Consider the following 23,397-nt stretch of genomic DNA (forward strand, 5'->3'; position numbering starts at 1 on the left):
CTCGTAAGCTAGTTGTCTGCTGAAGTATGTTGCTGAGTCTATGTCTCTCTTAACATTGACCAGAATTGGTCTGCTACTAAACCTTAATCCTTCTCCAACCATAGATGGCTGAAGGATGCTGTGTACGGGTTTGATTTTGTTATAGATGCACAAATCATAAAATCAATAGGATTTCCAATACAAAAATGATTTCAAAGAGAAAATCAATTTTAAGATGTTAAAGTTAACAAATACAAATAATTGCAACGGCATTTTCCTTTTCTTCAGTAACATGCAACCAAAATTTAATGTTAATTTAACCTCCAGAAAATAACCTACTGTAAGTATGGCTGCTGGGTATCAGAAGTAAAGCTATAGAATTAAACAGTTATTTTCTTCCCTTAAATACAAAAGAGAATAATCTACTTTGTCAGCTTTTGATTTGATTGGTGATATCGCTGATGCTTTAACTATCATAAATAACATGCAGTGAAGGCTTAAACCACAAGGGGCTACATGTGGGACAATCATTATCAAAATGAAAGCCTATAAAACCGTAGACTTTTCTAATGCACCAGTGAACCACCTGTTAGATTGCAAGAGTGACACAGTCCAATTGCATTAAAAGATTCTATGCTACTAATATTTTTATAGTTACACATAAACAATCAAGTATTTTAAATTGGCTTCTTTATGACCATTTAGGCTTTTAAAATAGAACATTAGTTTTCTTGTATTGATAGAATTCTGATTAGTTGAAAGAAAAACTGAGCATACTTTTAGAGGTCCATTAGAATGAATACACATTTCTATCATTTTGAGGAGGGGTGGGTAATTGGTACTTTGACAATAAGTAGTCACAACAGATTCTCCAAGTTACGTAGACTAATTGAATATTTCTAAACAACCACAATTTAATTATTCATTATTCTCAAATATCATTAAAGAACACTCAAACCCCCAATATTATTAATTTTAATTAGTTATAGAATATAAACTATATGGTCTATAATAACAAAGTTAAAAACTAGGTACTGAATGAATTTGACACTTCAGCTAGAATGAGGACATAATGTTTGAGCGGACATCAAACCCAACAGCTAGAACAACCATACACACATCTACCGTAAATTGCTTCCTCACACTGATGAGCATCACATCTAGGTTGAACGAGTCCTTCCTTACAGCCGCTGGGCCCCAGGCTCCCCTTCCCTCGCTACCATTCTCCAACTCTGGGTCTCTCAGGCTCCCCTGTCACTTCTTGGATCCTAAGAACCCCATCTTCCTCCTGTCCTATCTTTCCTGAATACTCTAACCTTCCCCCTTCCTCTGACACCTCCAACTCTCCTCCTCCCTTCAGTCTCACCTCTAATCCCTGAAGTGCCTTTAGCATTCCTGCCGACCTTCCCTTCTCTGAGACTGAACATTTTGTCCTCAGAAAGAGCTTTATGTTTGTTCCACTTCACCCGCACCCCAGTGAGTTTCATGCCCACCACAGTACTGAGCACTTCTTCCGTCACTTCTGTCTCTGAGCCGTCTTCTTTGGCAAGAATTCCCCACCCCACACCAATGATCCAATCTCCCATCTCGTCCTCTCTCAGACACCCCACACTGCTTCTCTGCGTACCCTGGATCTTTTCATCTCTAACCGCCGATGAGACATCAACCAGCTCAGATTCAGAACTCCTTTGTCCTCCTCGAACCTTACCCCTGAACACATTGCTCTCCACTCTCTCTACATCAATCCCAACCTTACTATTAAACCCCGGACAAAAGGCATGCTGACAGCTACCTTGCTGAGGCCAAGTGTCGACTCTCCTCATACCTACCCCTCGAAGAAGACCACACTCTAGACCATCAGGAAACTGCCTCTGACACCATCACATACCTCATCAACTCTGGAGAACTCCCTTCCACTTCCACCAACCCCCCTTACCCCACGTTGCTCGCTTCTACCTCCTACCCAAGATCCACAAACCAGACTGTCCGGGTAGGCCCATTGTCTCTGCCTTCTCCTGCCCCACTAAACTCATGTCCTTATTTCTTGATTCCTTTCTATCCTACTTGGTTTAGTCCTTTCCCACCCACATCTGCGACACTTCTCACACTTTTGATCTCCTCCACAACTGCCAAGTCCCTGGTCCTGACCACCTCATTTTCACCATGGTTGTCCAATCCCTGTACACTTCTATCCCCCATCAAGAAGGCCTTAAAGCTCTCCACTTCTTTCTCAATAAACAAACAAACAAGTTCCCCTCCACCACCACTTGCTCCATCTGGTAGAACTGGTCCTCACCCTCAACAATTTCTTCTTCTGCTCCCCCACTTTCTCCAGCCTTGAGGGGTAGCCATGGGCACCCACTTGGCCCCAGATATGCCCGACTTTTCGCTGGCTACATCAAACAACCCATGTTTCAAGCCTTCCCCAGAAATGCTACCCAACTCTTCCTCCACTATATTGACAACTGCATTGGTGCTGCTTCATGCACCCATGCTGAGCTCATTAATTTCATTAACTTTGACTCCAACTTCCACCCTGCCCTTCAATTCACTTGATCCATTTCTGACACATCCCTCCCTTTCTCAATCTCTCTATCTCCGTCTCTGCAGACAAACTGCAAACCAACATCTTTATAAACCTATTGATTCCCACGGTTACTTCTTCCCACCCTGTCACCAGTAAAAATGCTGCTATTTTTTCCCCAGTTCCTTCAACTTCTCCCCATCTGTTCCCAGGATGAGGCTTTCCTTTCCAGGACATCAGGGATGTTCTCTGCCTTCAAAGTAAAGGGGTTCCTTTCCTCCACCATTGATGCTGTCCTCACCAGCATCTGCTCCATTTCCCAGACATCCACACTCCTACTCCATCTTTCTGCCAACATAACAGTGAACTTCCTGCCAACAAACTTCAACACCCAACATATCATTCTCCGCATCTTCTGCTGTCTCCAAAGAGATCCTGCCACTAAACACATCTTTACCTGTCCCCCACTCTGAACTTTCCACCAAGACCACTCAGTCCATGATTCCCTTCTCCATTCGTCCCTCCTTATTAATCTTCCTCCCAGCACTTAGCCCTGCAGGCAGCCACAGTGTTACACCTGCCCATTCACCTCCATTCAGGGCCTCAACCGTCCTTCCAGGTGAGGTACACTTTGCCTGTGAATCTGCTGGATTTGTTTATTGTATCCTTTGCCCCCAATGCTGTCTCCTCTAAATCAGTGAGGTCCGTTGTAAATTGCAGAATCATTTCACCAAGCACCTCCCAGTGGCCAAACATTTTAACTCCTTTTCCCTCCCTGACAGGTTAGTCCATGTCCTTCTGTTCGGGCCATCTTCAGGGTGGAGAAGCAACACCTTATATTCCATCTGGGTAGCCTCCAACCTGATGGCATGAATATTACTTTCTCTTTCCCTTCCCTTTCCCTCCCCCTTCTTCTATTCCCCATCCTGGCCTCTTTTCACTTGCCTATCAGCTCTACCTGGTGCCCCTCCTCTTTCCCTTTCTCCTATGGTCCACTCTCCTCTCCTATCAGATTCCTCCCTTTCCAGCCCTTTACCTTTCCCACCCACCTGGCTTCACATATCACCTTCTAGCTACCCTCCATCCCTTCCCCCCCCCCCCACCTTTTTGATTCTGACAGCTTCCCCCTTCCTTTCCAGTCCTGCAGAAGAGTCTCGGCCCCAAACGTCGACTGGTTATTTCCATGGATGCTGGCTGACCTGCTGAGTTCCTCCAGCATTTTTGTGTGCTGTTGCTTTAACACCGAAGGACAACAGAAAGGATACTGCAGAAGCTTCATATAGCTTTGTACCGTGTGCATCCATTCCAGCGCTGACATGGACTGCTTGTACTTCGGCGGTAATGGTATTGGAGGCTAAATGAAAATAAAAGGCAAGTGTAACAGTTGAAATATACATCATTAGGTGTCTATATTAGGCAAATATTTGGCCAAATCCTATAATTAGTTTACTTTAATTTGTACTAGTATAATAGTAGTAGTCATGGAATGTGAAAGTAAATTAATGAAGGTGGAGCTTCACATATAACAACACAATACAATATTGTATCATGATTCAGAGAAAGTATACCTGCAGGGGAAGATTTATGCACAACTTACAGATTTCCATTATGGCAATACATGACCCTGAATGCAAAGAAAGGGAATTTTTATGCTCAATTGGAAAATATTCATTTGCCCCTGAGATTGCAATATTAGGCCCATTATTAAATTACTAAAGTGGTAACAATTAGGCTAAGTATTATTAAATATGAAGTATACCTGTTCCACAGCCAACACAAATTCACAAGTACTCTCTTGAATTATAAGGTTATTGGCTGAATGCACTACATTGTACAAGGTACTCAATCACTGGAAAATATCTATACCCCTATGAATCAACTTACCACTGAGGATCAACCAACTTTTTGGGGTGAGATGTTGTACTTTGGGAGGTCAAATCCAAGAAGAAGCTGTACAATAAGTATCAGGATTTTTAACAGTTGTAGCAGCCAAACCAAAACAACTGCTGCTGCTGGTGACCCCACAGATTTGCTATTCTTGCATGACTCCCCCTCACTCCTGTGATGATGCTCCAAAAGTCAAGGACCTGCATTCGATCCTTTGTTAGGAATTAGCAAACATACAATCTTGAAGCGATGAAACTTAAGCGTAAACTAAACGTATTGAGTGGTCAGCAAGATATGGGTCCCAGCTACTACAAACTCCAATGAACAAAGCATGAAGACAGAACTTATTCCCTTCACTTTTACCACATCCCTCACACTTACGGGACTAGTTACCATAATAAGCACACAACACAGAATACAATGCAGATAGAGAACAGAGGCATGGCTCCAACAACAGTGTTGGGGTACTGAAGGATCTGGAGATCCGGGTCCATGCCTTTCCCAGGGACAGCTGCATGGGTTGATAGGGTGATAAAGAAGCCTTCTAGGAAAGGCAATGAATACAAGAATCAGGAAGTATAAAAAAAAACTTTGCTTAAGCCACATCATGACTATCGTGCACAGTTCCGGTCAGCCTGTTACAGGAAGGATGTTTAAAGGCTCTTAGACACATGGGCAGGCACAAAAAAAAGAACATGAGTAGGCAAATGGAATTAGCTAAATTTAGCATTGACATTGGCACAGACATGATGGGTTGAAGGGCCTGTTCTTACTCTACTGTTCTATGTTCTATTACAATTAAACTCTAAACTGCAATCTGAGGTCATTCGGAAGTTAAAGAAGAGAATCAGGATGTGTTGACCTTGAGAAGATAAAATTACAGTTCCTTATGCTTTAGAATACAAAGCAAGATTCAAGAGGAATTATTTGAGTTTCGGGATGCTAATTTGTTGGAGAGCTAACATTTAAAATGAAAGATTTTATCCGGAAATGATTAGGCAACATCCAAAAGACTAGCACTGTACAGTTGCAAAAATCAGATTAACTAGTCTTGCACACTTTCTGAGCAAGTTCCAGTCACACGGACACTTTGAGACACGCTAATGTTGTTTTGCTGGTATCTACAGTTGAAATATAAAGCATAGCAAAGCTTCATGCACCTTCATCTTGTTATGAGCTTCAACTGGTACAGTTTACCCAGGGCAGCAACTCTAAATGAAATTTCAAACTGAGTTATGCAGAAGATGAAAGCAAATCTCATTTGCAGTAGCTGGCTGAGTGTGACACATCTTGCAGCCAAACACACTTCAAACATCCTTGCCATCTCAGCCACCACCTTTGCTCTAACTATCTGAGAATTTGAGAAGGCATCCTGCAAGAGGAGAAATAGTTTCTCTTTGACAGATCAAAAATTGATTAACGAAAGGAAAAACCCATCTGACTAAAGGAATTTACACCAGAAACAAGACATTCCTCAACTCAACTTTTCCTCTGTTGCAAATTTCATCAAAATTAACTAGACTTGGTGCCCTTTAATCAGCGCTTTCTGCAGGAGAAATATCTTTGCATCTGTGACCTCGGACAACCACAAGTGCTTCCAGTGCTGACAAGTTTAAAGACTGCATCTGTCATCTTTAGAACCCTTGCTGAATGTCTACACGGATATATGCCACACTTTTCTACTTCCTGCTGCATTGCAGAAGTAAAACATCTCATCAATAAAATGGGCAGCTGACTATTATTAATGAAAGTAACTGCATTCCCTCTCTGAAGAGGATAACAGTGGGACCATGCAGCAAATTTTCATAGCTACTGCATTTACAGACCAAACAAAACATAGAAGTAAGCCCCAGGACTGGCCAAATGAATCTTTAAATACTACCATGGAGAGTGGTAACTGAGGGTTCAGCCTACTCTGAATTGGGAAGCATCTAGAAGTGCCCTCGGTGGCAAATGGAGGTTTAGATACCCAAGACTGATGTGATAAACCTGTGGAGACTGCTTAATTTTTTAGGGAGAGTACACGTGCCCGAAAATAATAGTCCTAGCTCTGGGTAATGCATAGAGGTCACAGAGCAAGGGGAAAAACAGGCTAGCAAGATTATTTGTTGCCAATTACTATTTATCTCCATTGTAAAAAAAGAGCATGTTTAATATTTGATAATTTAGGTAAATAATATACACTCAAATGGCCACTTTTTTTTTTTAGGTACACCTGCTCGCAAATGGAAAAGTCTAATCAGCCAATCATGTGGCAGCAACTCAATACATAAAAACATGCACACGTAATCAAGAGGTTCAGTTGCTGTTCAGACCAAGCATCAGAATTGGGAAGAAATGTGACCTAAATGACTTTGGCTGTGAAATGATTGTTGGTGCCAGATGGGATGATTTGAGTATCTCAGAAACTGCTGATCTCTTGGGATTTTTCACACACAACAGTCTCTAGAGATTACAGAGAACAGGGTGAGAAACAAAAAAGTGAGCAGGAGTCCTGTGGGTGAAAACGTGTTGTTACTGAGAGAGGTCAGAGGAGATCGGCCAGAAAGGCAACAGTAACTCAAATAACCATCTGTTACAATAGTGATGTGCAGAAAAGCATCTCTGAATGCACAACATGTCAAACCTTGAAGTGAATGGATGGGCTACAGCAGCAGAAGACCACCAATATACAGAAATACACTCAGTAGTCACTACTGGACACAGTATATTAATTTACAAATGTCCAGCATCTGTGGAAGTACACCACCAAATTAGGTACAAGCTTTTGATAAAAGAGTTCAAAATATGATGGGTATTTGCTGTCCAGGGCCAGGGGCCTTTTATTTTATAAACATAGACAACCTACAGCACAATACAGGCCCTTCGGCTCACAAAGTTGTGCCAAACATGTCCCTGCCTTAGAAATTATTAGGCTTACCTATAGCCCTCTATTTTTCTAAGCTCCATGTACCTATCCAAAAGCCTCTTAAAAGACTCTATCGTATCCGCCTCCACCACCGTTGCCGGCAGCCCATTCCATGCACTCACCACTCTGAATAAAAAACTTACACCTGACATCTCCTCTGTACCTACTCCCCAGCACCTTAAACCTGCGTCCTCTTGTGACAACCATTTCAGCCCTGGGAAAAAGCCTCTGACTATCCATGCAATCAATGCCACGCATCATCTTATACACCTCTATCATGTCACCTCTCATCCTCCGTCGCTCCAAGGAGAAAAGGCGGCCGAGTTCACTCAACCTATTCTCATAAGGCATGCTCCCCAATCCAGGCGACATCCTTGTAATTCTCCTCTGCACCCTTTCTATGGTTTCCACATCCTTCCTATAGTGAGGCGACCAGAACTGAGCACAGTACTCCAAGTGGGGTCTGACCAAGGTCCTACATAGCTGCAACATTACCACTCAGCTCCTAAATTCAGTTCCACAATTGATGAAGGCCAATAAACCATAAACCTTCTTAACCACAGAGTCAACAGCAGCTGCTTTGAGAGTCCTATTGACTCAGACCCCAAGATCCCTCTGATCCTCCACACTGCCAAGAGTCTTGCTATTAGTACTATATTCTGCCATCATATTTGACCTACCAAAATGAACCACCCCACACTTATCTAGGTTGAACTCCATCTGCCACTTCTCAGCCCAGTTTTGCATCCTATCAGTGACCCGCTGTAACCTCTGATAGCCCTCCACACTATCCACAACACCTCCAACCTTTGTGTTATCAGCAAACTTACTAACCCATCCCTCCACTTCCTCATCCATGTCATTTATAAAAATCACGGAGTAAGGGTCCCAGAACAGATCCCTGAGGCGCACCACTGGTCACCGACCTCCATGTAGTATATGACCCGTCTACAACCACTCTTTGCCTTCTATGGGCAAGCCAGTTCTGGATCCACAAAGCAATGTCCCCTTGGATCCCATGCCTCCTTACTTTCTCAGTAAATCTTGCATGGGGCACCTTATCAAATGTCTTGCTGAAATCCATATACATTATATCCACTGCTCTTCCTTCATCAATGTGTTTAGTCACATCCTAAACAAATTCAATCAGCTTGTAAGGCACAACCTTCCCTTGACAAAGTCATGCTGACTATTTCTAATCATATTATACCTCTCCAAATGCTCCAAATGTTCATATATCCTGCCTCTCAGGATCTTCTCCATCAACTTACCAACCACCGAGGCAAGACTCACTGGTCTATAATTTCCTGGGCTATCTCTATTCCCTTTCTTGAATAAAGGAACAACATCCGCAACCCTCCAATCCTCCGGATCCTCTCCCATCCCCATTAATGATGCAAAGATCATCGCCAGAGGCTCAGCAATCTCCTCCTTCACCTCCCACAGTAGCCTGGGGTACATCTCATCCAGTCCCAGTGACTTATCCAACTTGATGCTTTCTAAAAGCTCCAGCACATCCTCTTCCCTAGTATCTACATGCTCAAGCTTTACAGTCTGCTGCAAGTCATCAATCACTACAATCACCAAGATCCCCTTCCATAGTGAATACTGCAGTAAAGTATTCATTAAGTACCTCTGCTACTTCCTCTGGTTCCATACATACTTTCCCACTGTCACACTTGATAGGTCCTATTCTTTCACGTCTTATCCTCTTGCTCTTCACATACTTGTAGAATGCCTTGGGGTTTTCCTTAACCCTGCCCTCCAAGGCCTTCTCATGGCCCCTTCTAGCTCTCTTAATTTCCTTCTTAAGCTCCTTGCTATTAGCCTTATAATCTTCTAGATCTCGAACATCACCTAGCTCTCTGAACCTTTTGTAAGTGTTTCTTTTCTTCTTGACTAGATTTATTACAGCCTTTGTACACCACGGTTCCTGTACCCTACCATAACTTCCCTGTCTCATCGGAACATACCTATGCAGAACTCCACACAAATATCCCTTGAACATTTTTCACATTTCTTCCGTGCTTTTCCCTGAGAACATCTGTTCCCAATTTAGGCTTCCAATTTCCTGCTTGATAGCCTCATCATTCTCCAGTGCTTTTGTAAAGTAGATAGAATTATGATCACTATTTCCAAAATGCTCTCCCACTGAGAGATCTGACACCTGACCAGAAAAAGTGGGATCTCCCAGTAGTCATCCATTTTAATTCCCGTTCTGACATGTCAGTCCATGGCACCCTCCACTGTCACAATGAGGCCACACTCAGTTTGGAGAAGCAACACCTTATATTCCATCCAGGTAGCCTCTAAACTGATGGTATGAACATCAATTTCTCGGAATTCTGGTAATTCCCCCCCCCCCACACCCCATTTCACCTCATCTCCTTACCTCCCCATCACCTTCCTCTGGAGCTTCTCTTTCTTTCTTCCATGGCCTTCTGTCCTCTCCTATCAGATTTCCCCTTTTCCAGCCCTTTATCTCCTTCACTAATCAACCTCCCAGCTCTTTCCTCCACCCCTCCCCCTTCCTGGTTTCAACTATCACCTACTACCTTGCATTTCTTTCTCCCCTTCCCCACCTTCTTGCTCTGATTTCCTACCATTTTCGCCCCTTCAGTCCTGGTGAAGAGACTCAGCCTGAAACTTCAACTGTACTCTTTCCCACAGATGCTGCCTCGCCTGTTTCCAGCATCTGCAAATGTTCCCTTGTTTGTGATAAGGAAGGACACTATTGCATCTCAATAAAGCTCTCAAATGATGCCCTGGCCTAGAGGAAGCATTACAACTGTTGTAAAGAAATGAGTTGATTATCAGCATAAACATGAGAAAGTCTGCAGACACCGGAAATCCAAAGCAACACACACAAAAATGCTGGAGGATGTCAGCAGGTCGGAGGGAGGTGATGGGCAGGAAAAGAGATAAGGGGAGTGAGGGAAAAGGGCATGGAGAATAGTGAAGGGGGTGGGGGACATTACTGGAAGTCAGGAAATCAATGTTCATGCCATCAGGTTGGAGGCTACCCAGAGAGAATATAAAGTGTTGGATATACTGGAGGCCACACTGGGAACAAACAGTCGGAACTTCCTGTGTGTTGCAGTTGATTATTATCAATTCTTGATATTTACTCTGAAGCAGGGAGAATCATTTAATACTTGAAGATATTCAGATGATTGGAATTTCACAAATCTGAAGGATTCATTCAGAGGTCAAGTTTGAGTAATCCTGGAATCATGCACGAGGAGTGGCAGTATCACCATAGGTACTTGGATAATCAATTGACTAGGTCAAACATGACTTTCCCGTCATAATTTCCAACAATTTTACCAAGTAATATATTGATTTGCTAAGTGCCCTGTTACTATACCCCTTACAACTTTGGCTAAGACCAAATGTTATATATCCAAGATACAAAACTGAATGAGGATGTGATTGAGGAGGACACCATGAAGGTTCAAGAAGTCATTAAACAAGGCTGAGTCACTGATCAGTACAGCCATTAAACCATTTTGACTTATCCTATCACAGACACTCCCTTCGATCTACGCATCCCTCTCCTTCCCAGTTCTAATAAAGCAAAGTAGATCTGAAGCATCGACCATTTCTCTTTTTACAGGTACTGCTTAACTTGCTGAGATTTTCCAGCATTATCTGTTTTTGATTAAGGGTGTAGGGTTAAAGTAAATGGTCGGGCAAGAACACAACAGATTCAACACAATGTGAAAAAGTTTGTGGCTTTCCCCCATTTGGGCACACTGAACAGAAAGGCAGTTATTTATTAATCAGGTAATGTTGATGTTCAAAGGGAGCCAGGTAGCCCTGTACACAAATCACAGAGAGCCAACGTTGTTGTGCAAGAAGGCAGCAAATAGCATTTTGACAGTCATTAAAAATTTGAAGTACTGGAGTACAGGGGTAAAAAAAATTACATAGGGGTTTGGTAAGAGAGCACTCAAAGTATTGTGTATTATGCAGTTTTGGAGTCATTTTCTAAATAAAAAGGATGCTTTTGCTACAGAATAAGTGCAGTGAAGATTCACCCATTTGGTTGCCAAAGGAGAGAGACCGAGCTGACTAGGCCTGTACTCTTTAGATGATTGAGAGGATGCCTCATTGAAGCTTCCTACAGGACTCAACAGGCTGGATGTAGGAAGAATGGTTCTCCTGTCTGAGGAATCTAAAATCAGGAGTCTCAGTCTCAGAATGAAGGGTAGACCTATTAGAACTATGATAAAGAGAAACATCTTCACACAGCGAGCTGCAATAGCAGAGTTGCTGAGTTCATTTGAGACCAGCAGTTTTCTGGATAATAAAGAATTGAGAGATACCAGAATAGTGCCCCAAAATAGTGCAAGGCAGATCTGATACACAGTCATGAAAGGTTTAAAGCCTACTGCTGGCCCCCTTTCTTAGATTCCTGTATTTTGCTGAAAATAAATAATTAGCTTATGGTTCCTAACTCTTCTCCTTCATTTTCTCAAATTTATATTTGCTACCTTTCAATCATTTTCAGACACTAGAAATTTTTGAACAATCACCTCTAATCCAGCCACCCGTTTTAAATCTGTGGGATGCAAACAATGATAACCAAAGGATTTGTCCAGTTTTTGATACCCTTAATTTCTTATTAATAACTTCTATATAACTTTTGACTAAGAAATTCAGTAAACCTTTGCGTCCCATCCATTTTTGTTTTACTAATAACATCTTCTGCAGTGACCATGGGAACAAAACTTCTGGTTAATGCTTCAGCCAGTTACCTATTTTTAATTTCACTGGTCATGGCCCTCATTCACTATTGCTATGTCCTTCCATTCTAATTTTCTTTGTCTTTCTTGCTAGTTTACTCAGATACAGATCTCTTCCCTCCATCAGTTTTTTGATCATTTGTTGATTTCTGGACATTAAAATATATTGAGAAATCATCAAATGATCAAAAAAATTTAGTTGGTACTTCTGAAACTCTCTCAAACTTTAGACTTGCTGTTCACCTATGACAGGTCCCTTAACCTAATATTATCCTTAGCTACGGATTGGATAGCTTTTCATCTGGATTTTTGGTTTCTCAATGGAATACTGTATACCTTAAGACTGTAAGACATAGGAGCAGAATTAGGCCATCTGGTCTTTCGAGTCTGCTCCGCCGTTCAATCATGGCTGATCCTTTTTTTTGTCCTCTTCAACCCTCAGCCCCAGTTTCTGGCCTTCTCCCCGTAACCTTTGATACGATATCCAATTAAGAACCTATCAATCTCTGCCTTAAATATACCAGATATACCACCCACCTTGTAAAAACTCATTTCAGGGAGGTAGCACCATCAATTTGTGGGAGACTCACGGGAGAGGTGGGATGTCTGGAATAGAGTAGCTCCTTAGCAGCTAGCCAGCTAGTTTAAATAACGTTAGCTATGCTAATGAACGAATGACACCAGTTAAACTCACTTCAACATGTCTTTTACATTTTAACCCACAATGGGCAATAGAAAGGTCACTGTTCCAAACAGTGCAGCGAGCAACTCCGTCATTATTTGTGACCCCGATTAGGCAGGGGTACACTTCAGTGTAGTCTGGGGTGAAGTACATTTTATATTTTCTTTTTTTTTGGAACACTCTGCCATGGTTCTCGTTCCCTCTCCCTCTCTCTCTCTCAAAATAAAATCGATTTCCAGGATATTGTATATAATTTGCAGGCATCAGGGAGCCACTATCAATATGCGAGAGACTCCTGGAACTTCCGGGAGAGGTGAGATGTCTGAATATACCCAATGTCCTGGCCTCCACAGCTGCATGCAACAACAAATTCCACAACCTCACCACCCTTTGGCTGAAGAAATTTCTCCGCATCTCTGTTTTGAAAGGGTGCCTCTCTATCCTGAGACAGTGCTCTCTTGTCCTAGACTCTCCCATCATGGGAAACATCCTTTCCACACCTACTCTGTCTAGGCCTTTCAACATTCACAAGATTTCAATGAGATCCCTCCTCATCCTTCTAAATTCCAGCAAGTACAGACCCAGGGCCATCAAACATTCCTCGTAAGATAACCCTTTCATTCCTACAATCATCCTTGTGAACCTCCTCTGGACCCTTTCCAATGCCAGCACATCTTTTCTAAGATAAGGAGCCCAAAGCTGTTCACAATACTCAAGGTGAGGCCTCACCAGTGCCTTAAAAAGCCTCAGCATCACATTCTGGCTCTTGTATTCTAGACCTCTTGAAATGAATACTAACATGGCATTTGCCTTCCTCACCACCAACTCAACCTGCAAGCTGACCTTTAGGGTGTTTTTACCACAAGGACTCCCAAGTCCCTTTGCATCTCAGATATTTGGATTTTCTTACCATTTAGAAAATAGTCCACACATTTATTTCTACTACCAAAGGGTATGACCATGCATTTTCCAACATTGTATTTCATTTGCCACTTTCTTGCCCATTCTCCTATTCTGCCTAAGTCCTTCTGCATCCTTTCCTCAACTCTACCTGTCCCTCTACTAATCTTCATATCATCTGTGAACTTGGCAACGAAGTCATCTACTCTATCATCTAAATCATTTATATTTAGCATAAAAAGAAGTGGTCCCAACACCAACCCCTGCAGAACACCACTAATCACTGGCAGACAACCAGAAAAGGATCCTTTTAATCCCACTCACTGCCTACTACCAACCAGCCAATGCTCTAACCATCTTAGTAACTTTCTGTAATACCATGGGCTCTTTACTTTGTAAGCAGCCTCACGTGTGGCACCTTGTCAAAGGCCTTCTGAAAGTCCAAATATACAACATCCACAATATCCTTCTATACAACATCCTTTATCTATCCTACTTGTAATCTCCACAAAGAATTCCAACAGGTTCGTCAGGCAGGATTTTCCTTGAAGGAAACCATGCTGACTTTGTGCTATCTTGTCCTGTGTCACCAAGTACTCCATCACCTCATCCTTAACAATTGACTCTAACATCTTTCCAACCACTGAGGTCAGGCTAACTGGTCTATAATTTCCTTTCTACTGCCTTCCTCTTTTCTTAAAGAGTGGAGTGACATCTACAATTTTACATCTTTGGCACCACACCAGAGTCCAATGATTTTTAGAACATAGAACAATACAGCACAGTACAGGCCCTTTGGCCCACAATGTTGTGCCAACCCTTAAACCCTGCCTCCCATATAACCCCCCACCTTAAATTCCTCCATATACCTGTCCAGTGGTTCCTTAAATTTCACTAGTGTATCTAACTCCACCACTGACTCAGGCAGTGCATTCCACGCACCAACCACTCTGAGTAAAAAACCTTCCTCTAATATCCCCCTTGAACTTTCCACCCCTTACCTTAAAGCCAAGTCTTCTTGTATTGAGCAGTGGTGCCCTGGGGAAGAGGTGCTGGCTGTCCACTCTGTCTATTCCTCTTAATATCTTGTATACCTTTATCATGTCTCCTTTCATCCTCCTCCTCTCCAGAGAGTAAAGCTTATTAAGACTTATCCGTCCTAACGTATTTTAACAACTCCAACACCTCTTCTCCCTTAATATCAACATGCTCCAGAACATCAACCTCACACATATTGTCCTCACTGTCATAAAGTCCCTCTCATTGGTGAATATTGAAGAGAAGTATTCATTGAGGACCTTGCTCACTTCCACAGCCTCCAGGCACATCTTCCCACCTTTATCTCTAATCAGTCCTACCTTCACTCCTGTCAACCTTTTGTTCTTCACATAATTGAAGAATACCTTGGAGTTTTCCTTTACCCTACTCGCCAAGGCCTTCTCATGCCCCCTCCTTGCTCTCCTCAGTCCCATCTTAAGCTTGCTACCCTATATTCCTCAATAGACTCATCTGATCCTTGCTTCCTAAACCTCACATATGCTGCCTTCTTCCATCTGTCTAGATTCTCCACCTCACAGTCCTTCACCCTACCATTCTTTATCTTCCTCACTGGGACAAATTTATCCCTAACATCCTGCAAGAGACCCCTAAACATCGACCACATGTCCACAGTACATTTCCCTGCAAAAACATCATCCCAATTCACACACACAAGTTCTAGCCTTATAGCCTTATAATTTTCCCTTCCCCAATTAAAAACTTTCCCGTCCTCTCTGATTCTATCCTTTTCCAAGATAATGTTAAAAGTCAGGGAGCGGTGGTCACTGTCCCCCAGATGCTCACTCACTGACAGATCTGTGACCTGACCCAGTTCGTTACCTAATACTAGATCTAGTATGGCATTCCCCCTAGTCGGCCTGTCAACATATTGGGACAGGAACCCATCCTGGACACACTTAACAAACTCTGCTCCGTCTAAACCATTGGAACTAATCAGGTACCAATCAATATTAGGGAAGTTAAAGTCACCCATGGTAACAACCCTGTTATTTTTGCACCTTTCCAAAATCTGCCTCCCAATCTGCTCCTCGGTATCTCTGCTGCTACCAGGGGGCCTATAGAATACTCTCAGTAGAGTAACAGCTCCCTTCCTGTTCCTGACTTCCACCCATACTGACTCAAAAGAGGATCCTGCTACATTACCCACCCTTTCTGTAGCTGTAATAGTATCCCTGACCAGTAATGCCACCCCTCCTCCCCTCACCCCCCCCCCCCCCCCAGCCCTTTTAAAGCACTGAAATCCAGGAATATTGAGAATCCATTCCTGCCCTGGTGCCAGCCAAGTCTCTGTAATGGCCACTACATCATAATTCTATTTTTGTATCCAAGCTCTCAGTTCATCACCTTTGTTCCTGATGCTTCTTGCATTGAAGTACACACACTTTAGCCCTTCTACCTCACTACCTTTACACCCTTTATTCTGCTTCTCTTTCCTCAAAGCCTCTTTATATGTTAGATCTGGCTTTACTCTATGCACTATACTTGCAGCTCTCACATGACCTTTATTCTCCTCCACTTCACTATCTGCTCTAACACTCTGGCTCCCCTCCCCCTGAAAATCTACTTTAAACCCCCCGGAGCAGCACTAGCAAACCTTCCCGCAAGGATGTTAAGTTTGTAGTGCTGCTCTGGGGGGGTTTAAACTAGATTTTTTTGAAAAATAATTTCTAATGCCATCACAATCTCTAATGCAATCTCTTTCTGAACCCGAGGGTGCACTTCATTTGGACTGGGTGGCTTATGTACCTTTAGGTCTTTCAGCTTTTTGAGCACCTTCTCTCTTGTAACAGTAACTGCAGCCACTTCTCTTCCTTCACGCACTACAACATCAGGGACACTGCTAGTGGCTTCCACAGTGAAGACTGATGCAAAATACTCATTTAGTTCATCTGCCATCTCCTTGTCTCCGGTTATTATTTCGATGTTCATTATTTCATATACATTGGTTAGCAATTTTGAAATCTTTCTTCAAATGGTTCAATTCCTAAATAAGTTCAAACTATGGAGTGAGGGAATGAGTTTTCAGTGTGGTAAACAACTAGAGTTTTAAGCTTCCCAGTGGTTAACTGGAAGAGTGTTCAATTTGTGATGAGATGCAGGGCATGTAGTCTCTCAACAGTCTGGAGATCATGAGGGATCAAGCAGAGTGCCATTAAACACTCCGCTTTCGGATGATTTTGCCAAGAGGCAGCATATGGATGAGTAATAATGAGTACACCAAAGCAAGACCAACAACTTGAATTCACTCAGAACCTTTTTCCATAAAAAAAACATCACAAACTACAATGCAGTGAAAAAGCAAAACCCACAGAACTTCAGGTCTTCAACCTGCAAACTCACATGCTAAGTATAGTTCCAGCATTATTTGATTTTACTACAATGAATTGTTAGCTGAGAATATTTGATGTTGAGCCACAGATTTTTGTTGGGCAGGTAGAGTCAGAGTTCTACAGCACTGAAAATAGCCCTTCAACACATACTGACCAATACGTGCATTCAAGCCAAGCCCTGTATTCCAAGGACATTCTGTTCTACAGCAGATCCCAGGGCCTTTCCATTCAATGTAAAAGTTCTACCTTGCTTTGTCCTTCAAAAAATATAGCACTTGGCACTTAACCAATTAAACTATATTTGTCTTTCTTCAGACAGCTACCCAGCCAGTCAAGATCCCACTGTAATTCTTGATACTCTGCTTGATTGTCTATGACACCAAGTACTTTGTACAAAAGCTTAGTTAAACATTCATTTCGTAAGGAGTGGCTTAAAGAAGAAAGAGTTAGAGAAAGGGGACTTCAGAACTTAGTACCCAGGAAACCCATTTATGGAACACCAATGAAAATAAACATGAGAAAATCTGCAGATGCTGGATATCCAAGCAACACACACAAGATGCTGGAGGAGCTCAGCAGGCCAGGCAGCATCTATGGAAAAGAGTACAGTCGATGTTTCAGGCCGAGACCCTTCATCAGGACTGAAGAAACAAAGATGAGGAGTCGGACTTCCAACTCTGACTCCTCATCTTCGATCTCCAGAAAGGCCCGAAACAACAAGTATTCTTTTTTCCATTGACGCTGCCTGATCAAATAAAATAGATGACCAAGATGCCAGATGATTTGAGGAAGTTCATTTGAAAGATATAGGGCTGGAGGGGGGTTAGACACAGGGAAGTGTGAAATCATAACACTGTCTACGAAAGAAAGGAAGCAATTACATCCACTCAGAATCAGGTTCATTATCACTGACATGTGATGTGAGAATTTGTTGTTTTGCAGCAGAGTTCAGTGCGATACATAAAAAATACAACAATAAGAAAAATATACAGAAAAATCCTCTGAATATTACAGCCCAAGTTCAGAAAATGATATACAATGCATTCTCACTTACTAAAATTGCCCTTCTGGAATTTCTCTTCTTAGTAGCCTTTACCCTCTGCCCTAGTTGGATTTTAAATAAATAGCAATTGACACACAGTACTCAGAACATAATACAAAATAAACATATAATACAATGCAACATGCAAGGTAAAATTTACAGTGCAAAGCTTCAGTGAATCTCTTGATGACAAGGTTCAAAGTACAATTATCAATGTCTAGGTTACCAAATATTACCCAGAGATTCATTTTCTTGCAGTAGAACAAAGAAATACAATAGAGTCAGTGAAAAACTAGACAGAAAGACTGACAAGCAACCAATGTGCAAAAAAAAACCAAACTGCAGATAGAAAATAAAGAATACTGAGAGCACAAGTTGTAGTGCCTTTGAAAGTGAGTCGATAGGATATGTTTGATGATCATTTCAGTGTTGTGGTGAGTGAAGTTGCTCACATTGGTTCAGGAGTAATAACTGCTCCTGAACGTGGTAGTATGGGACTCAAGGCTCCTGCACCTCCTTCCCAATGGCAGCAGTAAGAGAGTGTGGCATGGATGGTCGGGGTCATTGATGATGGACGCTACTTCCTTGTGGCAGCACTCCTTGTAGCTCTGCTCAATGGTCGGGAAGGTGCTTCATGTGATGAACTGGACTGTATGCACCACCTTCGTAAGCTTTTTCATTCTTGGGCAATAATGTTTCCATAACAGGTCATAATGTAACTAGTCAGGATGCTCTCCACTGTTCATCCGTAGAAGTTTGTCAAGGTATTAGATGACATATCAAATCTGCGCAAACTTCTAAGCAGAGTCGCTGTTCTCTGATTCTCCGATATAATGACCAGGAACTTAAAATTACAGACCATATTCACCCTAATGAGCATGTGACAGGACTCCCAATTTCTTCTTCCTGTAGCTCTTTAGTTTTGCTGCCGCTGAGTGAGAGGGTGCTGTTGTAGCACCACTCAACCAGGTATTCAACCTATATGACGATTCATTACCACCTTTGATTCAGACAGTAACAGTGGTGTCATGAGCAAACTTAAATATGGCATTGGAGCAGTACTTAGCCACACAGTCGTAAGTATAAAGTAAGTAGAGCAGGGGGCTAAGCACACAGCCCCATGGTATAACTGTGTTGATGGTGATTGTGGAATACTTTTAAGATGAAAACTAGGAGGAAAATGCTGGATGAGATGAATGCAGCAGGTAAGAATTAAATTTTAAGAATAAAAGGTTTACTTAGGAGAAATTTATGGTTGTTCAAGAGACAAGGGAAACATTTGTATCATCAGGGAAGACACATTTGCAGCCTTACAACACATTAAGATGGATAAACCGCTGCAGGCTGATGCCGAGAATTCTTATTCTTTGAGCAGCTAAAGAGGAAATACAGGAGGCCCTTGTGGGTATTTGCTTTAGCATCAGCCGCTGAAGTAGTTCCTGAAGACTGGAAGGTAGCTGATGTTGTTCTGGATATAAAAGGGTATCAAGGACAAGTTATGGATCTACAAGCCAGTTGAACTTGCATCTGTGGTAGGGAAGTTAGTTTGAGGGACAGAATTTGCTAGCAATTGGATAGATAGAGTCTGATTAGGAGGAGTCAGCTTGTCTCTTTGTGTGGAAAGTTATGCTTGATGAACCTTTAGTTTTATTGAAGAGGTAACCAACAAAGTAAGAAGAGAGTAGAGCAGTGGATATTGTCTATTCGGATTTTATCAAAGCCTTCAACAAGATAGGCTGATCTGGAAAGTGAGGTCACATGGGATCAAGAGAGAGCTAGTTAAGTGGATTTAAAATTGACTCGGAGGTAGGAAACAGGGAGGTGGTTGAAGGTCAGGTTGATTGTGGAGATTAGGGGCTTAGCCTCTGAACAGAGATTGAGTCACCTGGGACTATACTCACAGAAGAATGAGAGGGAATCTTACAGAAACATAAGATTATGAAAGGGAATAGATAGGATAGAGGCAGGGAAGTTGTTTCCACTAGTATGTGAGGCAAAAACTAAGGAACATAGCCTCAAAATTTGGGTGAATAGACTAAGGATGGAGATAAGAAGAAAATGTTTTTTCCCCAGAGAATAGTAACTAGTTGGAATTCCCAGGGAAACAGTAGGGGCTACCTCATTAAATATACCTAAGACACAGATGGATTTTGCATAGTTGGGGAATTAAGAGTTATGTGAGAAAGGCAAGTAAGTGGAATTAAGTCCACAACTAGATCAGCCATGATTTATTGAATGACAGAGCAGCCTCGATGGGCCAAATGGTCTACTCCTGCTGTTCTTATGTTCCCATAAAGATTATTTGTCAGAATGATGTGCTTTGTTGGGAGCCTTGTATTCATGACTAACATGAATTATTTGTATATGAATGCACAAAGCTTGATCAGTAAGCTTCCAGATGATACAAAATTAGGTGTTGCTGATAGTGAAAAAAGGTTTTTGTAAATTACAGGGGATCTTGATCAGTTAGGGAAATGGGCCAAGGAGAGGCAAATGGATTTCAATGCAGATAACTGTGAGGTCAAAGTCAGATCAAAGTAGGATTTATACCATAAAATGGTATGTCACTGGGGAGGGTAATGGAACAGAGAGCCCTAGGAGTATGTGCATTAGCTGATTGAAAGTGGCATCACAGGTAGACAGGGTTGTGAAAAAGGAATGAGGTGCAACTTTATAGAACCATGAGAGGCAAAGACAAAGATGGATGGTACCACTCACCTTCCAAGGGCAGTGGAGACCAAAACCAGAGAGCATAGATTTAGGGTGAGAGCAGAAAGATTTAAGAACAACTCAAGGTGTATCATTTTACACAGGGAAGTTACATGGAACAAGCTGTGGATGCCATAGTCAGCATGAACTCATTGGTCCAGAAGACCTGTATCCCTGCAGTTTTGCTCTGTGATTCTATAATATGAATCCAACTGGTTACAACTGTGTCACAAACAGATCAGAAAGAGCAACCTAAAGAAACAGTCTGATTGGTTAAGTCAACGTTATCAATTTATCAGTTAGGAACTGAATTTACATCATAGGCCTAGATTTACTTAATCCAAGTACAATACAAGCTCTGCTGAAAATAACTGTGGAATGTCCCTTCACAACATTTTACTAATTTTTTTGGAAGAACCACTCTAGTGAAAGCTCATGCACAACATTTTGTAATTCTTAAGATTATCATAGCTTGTTCTAACTTTATCCATATGGCTATAAAGAAAACTCCATGGTGAAAAGTTTGTTGGGGAATAAAGGAAACAAAGAGACCATGGACATCAATGGCTCCAATAGCATCCATATTCAGATTGGCTGTGCTCCAGAAATAGCCCAAAAAAATCAATGCAGTTTTCAAGTTATGTAAAGAATTTCTCATTATACTTCATAATTTACATACTTGGGGTCCACCACTGATATAGTAGAAATTTATTTCCCAATTCACATGCATGTTTTCCCACATAACAAAATATTCACACATTCAGCACAACAGCAATTGTAAACACCCATTGTTCAGGAATGTACAGTAACATTTAACTGTGGAGCCAGACTTACACGGGGTATAAGTGCAGCATTCCGTATAGTCTCCTCCATCTCCTTCCCCTCAGGATGTATTTTTGACACATGCATCCACATTCTTTGCCAAGTTCGCTCATCAATGGGGAAGCCACTTTTATTCACATAGAAAAGCACTCCACCATCTTTTTCATCTTCCTCGCTGGTACATTTGCTGACGTTGTTGTTCGGAGCAGTTGTCGGGTGTACACCTGCACTGTTACCCGCTTTTGAGCTGCTTTGCTTGCCAGCTTTGCCACCAAAGCTATGGCCATTGGCGCCTGTCATGTTGGTAGTACCCTGCCCGTGATTCCCTAATTCCTGCCTTTCTGGTACTGTGCTCACTCACCTACGACGGATTCATCGCGAAGCGGTTATTTTAAATTATTGCTTCCAAATTCCATGGAACTGCTACGCCGACCATTTCTATTATTTCCATCTGTAATGCCCGTCTCCGCCCTGCCTACCGCTAACCATATTTTTGTTACTCCGTTACCGGCAGACTGCAAGTTTCACTCATTGAAGGAGGTAGGGGTGGTCACAAACCGTCCGCGTCGTTCCACTGGCTGCTGCCTCCAATTGGCAGGGCGGGACTTACATTCCAGACAATGTTATTGGCTGTGACTTGATTATAAGGCGGAGATAGAAGTGAATAACTAAAAATAAATTACCATCTCTTTCAAACCCGAGTGTGATCTCGCGACGCACGGTGGGTATGGCTGAGGTCTCCATATGAGGGTCGGCCTGAGTTGATTGCAATGGGTCTGTGCTACTGCCACCCCCTGGCATCCCCTTTAGTCAAGCGATTATTTTATGCAAGGCACCTCTCCTATATACTTCTGCACGTTACAAGTGCTATTGCCCCTCAGAAAGGAATAATGCTGGGTTTAGTCTGATGGCATTTCTGTGGACTGGAACTGCATTATTAAACCGGCAGGCGTAGATCAGGTTATGCCTTTTTTAAGTCTGGGAGAGTGTTTAAGTGACAGTGACCCAACAGGCAAAATAAAGTCAGGTTACACAGATACCCGTCGATCCACTGTGCCCTCTATGCTGTGGCGACTCAAAGTAACTTCTGAAATGTGAGAACACCCATTTGCACTAAGAGGCATTGCTTGCCAAATTAGAAGCACTCTATGGACTGGAGAAAAATCTTCCTCAAATCCCCTCTGAACTTCTGATCCCCTAATCCTGATTCTATGTGTTCTTGTTTGATGTCTATTATTGTTTCCTATAAAAAGTTTTCTACCATCTGACCTGGTTTGTAGGAATTTAAAAATGGCTTTCTAATCCACAGCAAAGAAGGTTTCTAATGTTACAGGTGCTACATCTGTCCATTCATGGATGAGGAAAAACTTGAGAGTCAAAGGCTTGACTGGAGAGGATTGGAACTTCTTACTTAAACCGCAAAATTACACTTTAGCTTGGAGAGCAGATTTTACAGACAGACAGACAGACATACTTCATTGATCCTGAGGGAAATTGGGTTTCATTACAGTCACACCAACCAAGAATAGTGTAGAAATATAGCAATATAAAACCATAAATAATTAAATAATTAAAATTAAATTATACCAAGTGGAAATCAGTCCAGGACCAGCCTATTGGCTCAAGGTGTCTGACACCCCGAGGGAGGAATTGTAAAGTTTGATGGCCACAGGCAGGAATGACTTCCTATAACGCTCAGTGTTGCATCTCGGTGGAATGAGTCTCTGGCTGAACGTACTCCTGTGCCTAACCAGTACATTATGGAGTGGATGGGAGACATTGTCCAAGATGGCATGCAACTTGGACA

General features: G+C 42.2%; 1 protein-coding gene across 1 annotated transcript in view; it reads right to left on the reverse strand.

The window, feature by feature from the left end:
- Positions 1 to 22,117, reverse strand: part of vash2 (vasohibin 2) — a 137,445-nt gene extending 115,328 nt beyond the window's left edge. Inside the window, exons 1-2 of the mRNA XM_073050866.1 lie at positions 21,603 to 22,117; positions 3,769 to 3,857 (exon numbers count right to left, since the gene is read on the reverse strand). Coding sequence (XP_072906967.1) covers positions 3,769 to 3,857; positions 21,603 to 21,890 — 377 coding nt within the window. The 5' untranslated portion in view covers positions 21,891 to 22,117. The remainder of the gene's footprint in view (positions 1 to 3,768; positions 3,858 to 21,602) is intronic.
- Positions 22,118 to 23,397: the final 1,280 nt, after the last annotated feature.

The sequence above is a fragment of the Hemitrygon akajei genome, chromosome 7 (assembly GCF_048418815.1).
Source record: "Hemitrygon akajei chromosome 7, sHemAka1.3, whole genome shotgun sequence".
In the NCBI taxonomy this organism is placed as follows: Eukaryota; Metazoa; Chordata; class Chondrichthyes; order Myliobatiformes; family Dasyatidae; genus Hemitrygon; species Hemitrygon akajei.